The sequence below is a fragment of the Hesperophylax consimilis genome, chromosome 9, assembly GCF_061612785.1.
Source record: "Hesperophylax consimilis isolate HC1 chromosome 9, BYU_Hcon_1.0, whole genome shotgun sequence".
NCBI lineage: Eukaryota > Metazoa > Arthropoda > Insecta > Trichoptera > Limnephilidae > Hesperophylax > Hesperophylax consimilis.
Genome location: NC_142844.1, coordinates 20,369,164 through 20,379,142, shown reverse-complemented (window position 1 = coordinate 20,379,142; position 9,979 = coordinate 20,369,164). Strand labels below are relative to the sequence as shown.

Genomic DNA, 9,979 nt, shown 5'->3' with positions numbered 1-9,979 from the left:
ACTTGCGCATGTATTCTATGTATGTCAAATGCATAAAATATCCGACAACAGGCAAAAAGAAGTTTGTGCTACGGCTCACCACATTCATTGAACTGGATGGCTATTGTGTGGAAAAATAGTCAACCAGTGTATAAACAATATCCTGTCATTTTTTTTTAAATGCACTTTTCTAAAAAAATATAACAATCTAGTTCACTTACTTTCTGAATAAGACTCGTATAATCTAAGTCCATAGACGCGTAGTGCAATTTGTCAGCGTTGGTAGTATTAATGACATAGTAAATTCGAACGTACTGAGTTTGCCTTAGTAAAATTCCTACGTAGAAATGTAAAATATGTGCCTACCTAATTCGTGCTCACAGAGTTGCTATACGAAAAATACTTTTATTATTTTCTTAGGGTAGGGAGGTACCATGAAATCATTTCAATACTCGAGGTAATAATTTGTGGATCCCGAAAAAATATTTTCTTTTTATAATACATTTTAAACCCCTGCATGCCCGATATCTACCGATTTAAAACAAGTTTCGTTAAGTTTTAAAGTTCCGAAAAAAATATATATGTTATTTTGGAAGACAATATCTAAACGTTTGTCATGCCGAAACGTTAATTTTATGAAATCTCGATAGAAAAAAATCGCTAAGTAAGCTCCGAAAATTTTAAAAAACACGTAATGTTCTGTAATTAAATATTTTATAGGCATGAAAAAATCGAATTTAAAGAGCGTATCTTTAAATGCAACTAAAACATTTGTCTAGAGGTGTTTGCTCTATTTCAAACGAGTCGTATTTTATTGAATATTTTCACCATTTACATATCTCCTTTAGTTTTAATAGAAAACTTCATCTTACTGGAACCCAGCCGGGGTTACAACTATTTGTAGAACTAGTTTTATTTCAAAGCTTCATAGCACCCGATGGAAATAACATTAAAAGCTGAGAATGTTTGCCAAGACTTTGAACACAAGCTCCAAAGTTTTTGCAGCTGATCTTAAATAAATGAATATCTTAAATTATACAGATGTTAACCCCTTTTTATCACCTAATATCATAGCGACGTGATATATCTTTTAAATTTTCAAATATTATCTCCATTTACTTTAATATGTGCGTGTGTTCATTCTTACTATTATTTTTTTAACCTCCAAATCGTACACGTTTTATGAAGTCACGCTATACCAGACCTGTGTCGCACAGTGGGCTGAAAATCGGCTTTCATAGACATAGAGACTTGAATTTTCAAGGGTATTTTTTTTGGCTAGAAATGGATTCTGCTGATCATTACTATGCTATAAAATGTCGTACGAAGCAATTGCGTGTACAAATGAAGGAGTTATAATTTTTTTAAGAAAAATTTGTATGGCGCTGACATTAAAAATGAGGCTATCTCTGGAATCATAAGGTTGGCCGTTCTATCCTTACATACAGATAATACTACTATTTATTTGTATTTTTTGACATACTTCATATTGTGGCGCAAGGTGCGATTTTTTTTTAAAAATCCTCAAAGTTGAAAAAACCCTTTTTAATGTTGATGATTCATTTTAATGCTTAAATGCTTTTGGGCTTGCAGTGTAAATAAAATATTGTAAACTAGACAAAGCATACTCATATGTAAAGCATTTAAGCATTAAAATGAATCTTCAACATAAAAAAGTTTTTTTTTCAACTTTGAGGATTTAAAAAAAAAATCACAAGTTTCGCCACAATACGAAGTATGTCAAAAAAATACAAATAAATAGTAGTATATTTGTGTGTAAGGATATAATGGTCAACTTTATGATTCCAGAGATAGCCTCATTTTTAATGTCAGTTCCATACAAATTTTTCTTAAAAAAATGATGACTCCTTCATTTGTACACGCAATTGCTTCATACAAATTTTTATAGCATAGTAATGATCAGCAGAATCCATTTCTAGCCAAAAAAAAATACACTTGAAAATTCAAGTCACTATGTCTATAAAAGGCGATTTTCAGCTCACTGTGCACAGTTTTTTGGCTTGGAGTGTAAATAAAATATTGTAAACTAGACAAAGCATACTCATATGTAAAGCATTTAAGCATTAAAATGAATCATCAACAAAAAAAAGTTTTTTTTCCACTTTAGGATTTTAAAAAAAAAAATCGCACCTTGCGCCACAATATGAAGTATGTCAAAAAAATACAAATAAATAGTAGTATTATCTGTGTGTAAGGATAGAACGGCCAACCTTATGATTCCAGAGATAGCCTCATTTTTAATGTCAGCGCCATACAAATTTTTCTTAAAAAAATGTATAACTCCTTCATTTGTACACGCAATTGCTTCGTACGACATTTTTTCAAGTTTTCAAGAATGTCAAATTAAAACAACCTAATATGTTTAATCTTTAACGATTTGTTTATTATATTTATCAGTTTTAACACTAGTCAGACGTGAGTAAAGTTTCTGTACTCAGTTTATTTATAAATAGGGCCAAATTATTAAAATAACACTTTGTTTCAACTTAATTAGTGCCGAACCTACTTTGATCATAGGTATATACGCACAGCCAGACAATATTGCGTAGTGTTAAACATGAAATAGCAATGTAAATGTCAGTGATCTTTGATATTTTATTGATATTACAATGATGCTGTAATTTAGAGCCGGCCCTATCCGGGCGCAATAGGCCACTTGCAAGGATTTTCTAATGACTTGGAAAAAAATGAGTGGATAGATTTCTCTACTAAGATTACGAAAATGTTACTCAAAAAATTTTGAAATGTATAGTTTTTTTTAAATAAAATAAATAAATCTGTTATTTTTGGCTTGTGACGTCACCACTTGAAAATGTTCCGTCTCCAATATTATTGAATTAATTTTTGTAAAATTCCACACTGATTATTTTTTTTATATGGCAACACCTTGATTTCCGGCGACTTGTGAATTTGAATATTGACACTTGTTTGGGGTTTGGCTGTTTGTATTGTAGTCCGCTAACTTTGTTGAGAAATTAAGCATATATTATTTGGAAATGATTGAAGTAGGTTTTGTTCAGGGTCAGTCTGACAATTTGCCGAACATAGATTCATTTATGATGGCTACTTTTCTAAGTAATAATATGAATTTCATTGGAAGCGAAATTAGAAATGTCAAAACAAAAAGGTTAGTATTTTTTCTGTATCTTCTAATATACGAATATTATGTTATATATTTTGACAACATTTAATATGTACTTATATATTATGTTTCCGTCAATTATTATTATTAAGACAATTGTTAACATTCAGTTATATGCAACTGTCTTTTGTTTTCAACGTGTTATTATTATATATTTTAAAGGTCTGCACGTGAAAGTTATGGTGATAATGCTATCGGGTATGTGCAGGTAAAAAGAGAAGGTCCTATCTGCACAGTGAAAGCAAAAATAACCCCCGAGCACCGTGTCCGCCAAAAAGCATACTCTGTTGTACTTTTGTGTGATGAGATGGAAGATGAAATACAAGTCTTAGAATGTCAAGACTGTGCAGCTTCTAGAGGTTAGTTGAACTGTATGTCGCTATATTGTAAAATATGTTTCTCTCCTCTAACCTCTACACTCTTCTACCCTATGGAGATGTGGGGAAGAGCAAACTCTTGTGTGATGTAACAAACACAGAATCATTGCGAGGGTCTCTGCCAGCTACCTGTTGACAAATAATTTATATTTGGAACATTTTGCTTTCAGGTGGCTGTAAACATGCACTGGCATTTCTAACATGGCTCCATAGGAGAAGTGAAGAACCAGCGTCGACATCTGTCGACTGTTATTGGAGAAAATCAAAGTTATCGTGTGTCGGAACCTCCCAAAAGTTCATTCTGGCATCCCAAGTTGGCAAGAACGCAGTAAAAAGCGTGGAAAAAGGTAATGGAGATTTCCTGGCAGCAGTACTCCAAAGGAGTCTTAAGGAGGGGCTTCGATGCCAACTGACTCAACTTTACATGGATCCGAAGCCCACTGACTGTTTGTCCATGCACAGGATGATTTCTGCTTTTAAGAAAACACGAAACCTGCACAATACAAGTGCTACAGATTTCATCAATTTTATTACATGTGATCTAAATATTCCTCCAAATATCTTCGAGGAAGTTTTTTCATTAACAAGAAAGCAGGCTAACTGCCCGTTATGGTACGAAATGCGATATGGCAGAATTACTGCATCCAAACTATACGAGGCAGCTAACTGCAAAACATTGGATGGAACATTGACTGAAGTCATCTTAGGGGCAGCCAAGATTCCAGACACAAAGGCTATGCAACGAGGTCGGCTTTTAGAACCTCTGGTGTTAAAGGTACTAGCAAACCAACTGGGACACAAATATAAAGAATGTGGTTTCAAAATCAGTTGCAAATTACCAATTATCGGTGGCTCCCCGGATGCAGTCACTGATGATTATATTGTTGAGGTCAAGTGTCCAGTCAAACATAGTACAATGAAAAATTACTTTTTTGAGGGTGTTGTTGCCAGAAAGTATTATGCACAAATGCAAATACAAATGTTCGTACTGAACAAATTCAAGGGAGTGTTTTGTGTTGCTGAACCCAACTTTGAATCATCTGGCAAAATAAATGTTTTCCACATCGATTACGATGAAGAATTCTGTGTCGAAGCTATTAATAAAGCCATGCTGTTTTGGTCCAGAGCTATATTTCCTGTACTTAAAAAAAATGTATAGGTATACATTATTTGAAATAAATCACGTATTTACTGCACTACACTCGCTTCTTTATTCATAATAATACATGATTATATTGATTATGTACAATAGCATCATATTATTTTCATCCCATCCACCATAGTATAATATGTATTTGTATAAAGTGACAGAAAAACAAAAACAAAAAGTTTACATAAGACATATTTTTACATTTATACCTAGTATTTATTTGATAATACGTACACATGTTATTGTATTATCGCATAGATTTTTTTTGTATTTATTATTGGAAGTAAGAAAATGATTACAAAGTGGAAATTCTAACACAAATAGATATGTATTAAAAAGTGGAACATGATCACTTTGCTACAACACAACTGTATTTATATAAACTTGATGTAAAAGTAAGGCGTAATGAATGAATAGCAATCAATCCACTCTCAGTAAAATATTGGAAGCATTATTATAGTCAGTACTTGCACTGACTGGTAACGCTGGCCGCTAGATGGCGCTAGTGTAGCATGTTGCATTTCTTCGGGACAATACAAACCTAATGGCGGGCTTTAATATTCTTTTTACGTGTGAGCATAAGAACAGTAAGGTCGTATGTAGGTTACTAAATATTTTATTTTCGACTTATATAATTTATTAACGTAAAATAAAGAAAACATTTCAAATAACATGCATTAAAAAAAACCAACCCACAGAAGTCACGGGGCTAGGAGGCGCTAGTATAGCATAATCAGAATGTATGGTAAATGTAAGAAGTTGAAGGTGTTAAACATAAATTATTCTACAGTATTTGATATTATCCCTTTTGGTGGCTTCATTGCCTATAAACTCTAAGTAAAAGCTCCAACATATGTTTTTATAAAAAACACATACTGGCGCTATAATTACATAATATTATACACTTTAGACTTATTCTATATACATTACATGAAGGATAAACAAAATTACACTGGTACATATTATGAATATTTATATTCAAGTTAAAGTTTATATGATAATGAAGCGCACATAACATTTTAAACTAAGCATTAGCGTAGAGCACAAAACACTAAAAGACTAATAATATTAATAAGACTAATATGATCAAATTATTGGTTTTTGTAGATTTATGAGTCCACATGCAATCATAACAATATGGTCAACTTGTTGAGTCAAATGGAAGTCTATACAAGAATGTGGCTTTAGAATATTATACTCTCTGAGCCGGCTTATTACACGTTCAACGTGTATACGCAGGGCTGCTATTTGCTTGGATAACTTCACCTCTCTTTTAGTGCTATTTACACCTGTAACAACACTTGGTGGACGCACAAGTTGACAATGTTTGCCTTCTAAAATAGTAGCTAGTTGCTTAAAACCTCTATCTGCCATCACCGACATGCCTTCAGACAAGTTGTCCAAGAAGCCGCACTTTTCCACAATCATCATATCTGTAGTACGTCCACCAAAGCCCTTTGAAATGAAGTTAATAAAGCCATCAGGAGTGATTGATATTAGGTACTTGAGTGTATTGCATTTTTTATATTCTGACCAAGTTAGTGCCTGCTGCAGTGGATTTGATGGCTTCTCTATCTGAATTTCAAAACAGTCTATGATTGATACGACATGTTTGTATCTTGCTCTGAATGGAATTGGTAGTAAGGCTTCTATTGTTTCTGACTTAGGCCAAAATACCAGTTCTGCAAGATGACGAGATAACTTCGGTAAACTTTGCTTAAAGATTCTTGAAGCTTGAGCCTCAGAAAGGCCAAATTCATCACCTAAAATGCTGAAACTAGAGTTTAATTTAATTTTTTTTAAAACGATTAAAACATTTAAAATGTTTATATTTTCAAGGAGTGCTAGGGTTTTAACAATCCAATAAAAATCTTTAAGGATTCCTAAATACAGCTTTGGTTTGTTTTCAATATGCTGCAGAGTTAATTTCAATGACAGACTTTTGAAATCACTACTTGAACTACTATCAACGTACGAATCTGACGTAGCTTGTTGGGAGTATTCTGAACCAGATGCCGATTCCGAGGCAGAACTGTCTGGCTGAAGAGTGACATGCTTTAGTTGTACATTCTTGGTATTTTTATTATGCTTCACAGGAGAAGTACTTACGTCACGAGTAGTTAAACACTCGATTGGACCCCTACTGTGTTCTTTTCCTGTATTTGTCAATTTACTTTTGAATTTCTTTTTCAAATTGCATTGAATGGCTTTCGAATCAGTTGCGTTCTCAACTATCAACATGTGAAAGTTTTCTTCGGAGCTTGATGTATCTTGTGGTCCATCCACATGTTGTTGAAGTATTTGGAGTCCAGAGCATTGAGGCTTCTCGAGAGGAAACGACACTTCCAGTTCAACGTAGTCTTGAGGTTGATTGATGATCTGTTGTGGCACAGACTCATCCACATCAGACAGGCAAGGAGACATTGGCTCGAGACTTGCAACAAACACTTCACCGCCTTTAGATGAGCTTGGATGCTGATCCACCACATTGAGTAGATCTCGCCCATCAGCTCCAATTTGACATTCAAATTTATGAGGAATGGTTCCTTTTTTTAAAAGCACCCTTTTACTTAGATGTTGGGGCCATTTCCGAGCATCCACGCTTAACTGAAAATAAAAATACAACTTATCAAGAGACATTGTATTTATTCAATACAAACTTAACAATGCAAATATAATAAGTATCTTCATTTGAGAATAGCCTGCAAAAGTGTAACAATATTGTAATGTGTGTAGGCTTGTTGTCACTAGGTAATAGACCCACCTACTCAACCTACTGTACTATTCAGCAAACTATTCGTGAAGCATGCAACAAAGAAAAATATGTATTTTTTAAATATTGTGTTCAAACAATAATATTGTAAAAAATATACTTACATTAAAATGATCTTCACAGACATATCGTACGGTTTTATTTGACAGTTCACCCAATTGACTGGACCTATGAATTGCAATACACCATTGTTTTCTAATTGCTGAAATTCGCGGTACAACGAAAAATCTTTTTTCCTTAGTAGTCGCCGAAGTATTTGGGCACAAAGGAACCATACAATATTTATAATTATTTTTACGATCTCGGATCCTACGGTTACTACACGAATCCATGTTTAATTAAATAACAAAACAGTAACAAAACGCAGCGTTAGAATTGGAAGTACTTCGTTTTGACATGACAGATATTATTCAGAAGTGACAGATGTTATGATGTGAAAATCGTACAGATTATCCTTCCGTGGCGGCTGTCTTAGAAGTATAATGGTGATGGTCCTGATTTTAACAAAATCAAATTTTATAATATATTATTATGAGTTTATGAGTACAAGAATAATTTAAATCGCAACATTTGGATAATATCAAACAAGAGGTACAATATCAAGTTATATGTTATATAACTAGAATGTGCAGCTGTTAAAAATAGTCTCATTGCAAAAACAAAAACCAACCTTGGTACATATAGAATATATAGGTACTTCGACCAACTAAATATATTTTATGAGAACCTTCTTTATACTTGTTTATATATTTCATATTGTTGATAAACCTTCCCCTTTAATTCATTTAATTTTATTTACATTAGGTTTTATTGTAAAATATTTGGATTAAGTGACTGAACATTATAATCGTATATATTCACCAATCCTATAATATTGTGTATAAGTATATTTATATTATATGTCATCTCATTTAATATGGCAGACTGAGATTGCAATATCCTCCCAGTACTGCTGGAATAAAACTTTAAATAAATTAATAAGGATTAATGATCAATAAGAAGGTTCAAGGAAAAAAATATTTATGAGATGTAATATTTTTGGTATGCCTCGTTATTCTCCTCTGCCATTCGTGTGAAATGCGTCGTTTTTTTTTTTAAATGTTTTTGGGCTATGTAATTATTTTGTTTTCGCACCCATAAATTATGTTCCGTCTTTCCGGTTTATGAAAAAATGGTCCGATTTTTCGGATTAAAATTTTCAAAAAATCGCCATGGTTTCAAAAATACGATTAAAAAAAAAAAAAAAATACAGAATGTCTTAGAATATTTGCCTAAACCGGAAAATAAAATAAAAAAATGGGGTGCAAGAGGCCTATTGCAGCCGCCTGTGCTTCGGGCACCGAATTGCCATTATTGCCAAGGCGCTGATAATACCCAACACCTCACAGTCCCTAACACATCGTTATTGAGATTATTTTTCATTAAAACGGCGCTAAGTGGATGACTGACCTATTTAGAAATAAATGATGTTCTTTAACCAGATCTGCTATATAATGCGGTTCTTTCCTCATCCAGGACTGTGAGTCTATGGGTGTTATTTTACCTGTTCAAGGTAATTGTGGGGGTGATTATCGTAGGTACAAATTATTAAAAAATAAACAAACACTTTGTTTTAATCTCTAATTTAAGTGGTTAAAAGAAACGATGCTTTTGTTTAATTTAATATAATGTTATGTGAAACAACAAAGTGGTTGCTTTCTACGAAAACATACAAATTATTTATTGAACAATGGGTTTTACAATTTTTGGGGAAAATACCGAGCCCATTGCGTTCTCTTTTGCATTAAAAATTCGCCAATAATAGTTTGTGCGCAAAAGGAAATCGGGTAAAGCTCAGGATCAATAAATGTACTTCTTTTTGCTGGTGCTGCGTATAGAATAAGGAAATCCAGTGAAAAATATTGTTACAATTGCTGATTCTGAATATATAAGTTTTATTATATATTTTTTACGTAGTATTTAAAAATCGTCATTTAAAAACAAATAAAGCACCATAACATTAAAACACACTGTTTGGTTGGTACAACTGAATCTGCTGATTCATCACAACCAGTCTGGGTGAGTAACATATCTATGGTCTACAATATCCACGTCAGGGTTGCCGATTCGTGGAGAGTTCCTCAAATTACAAGATTTTTCAAGAATTGGGTTTTTTTGCGGGGAGAAACTTTTGGTGGGAAAATCCTGGGATTCTGGGCATTTCTTAGCTATCCAATCCAAAATAATCTTTACAATAATTGTGAGAACATACAATATTTCGTATTCTTTCCCAGCAAATTTTCCGAAAAAGGCTATTTTTAGCCTGAACGAAAGAGAAAATCCGAAACTGACTGGACAATAAAAAAAATAATGACAATTTCAATAGAATTTTTTTTACTTTGGTGGTAAAGGAACTTGTGGGGATTTTGCGGGAAATTGGAAATTATTTTTTTCTTGAGGGTATTTTAGAACGTATACATTGTCAACCCTGGTCCACATTCACGATAGAACCGATGAAAATGTTGTATGGCAGGTTTTTAAATACCGGTAAATTGTTT

The 9,979-nt window shown here is 33.0% G+C and overlaps 1 protein-coding gene across 1 annotated transcript; it reads right to left on the bottom strand.

The window, feature by feature from the left end:
- Positions 1–4,825: 4,825 nt before the first annotated feature.
- On the bottom strand, positions 4,826–7,703 carry LOC149421038 (uncharacterized). The gene has a single exon (XM_089635347.1). It carries the CDS (start codon positions 7,307–7,309, stop codon positions 5,756–5,758), a length of 1,554 nt encoding a protein of 517 aa, XP_089491473.1. The 5' UTR covers positions 7,310–7,703; the 3' UTR covers positions 4,826–5,755.
- Positions 7,704–9,979: the final 2,276 nt, after the last annotated feature.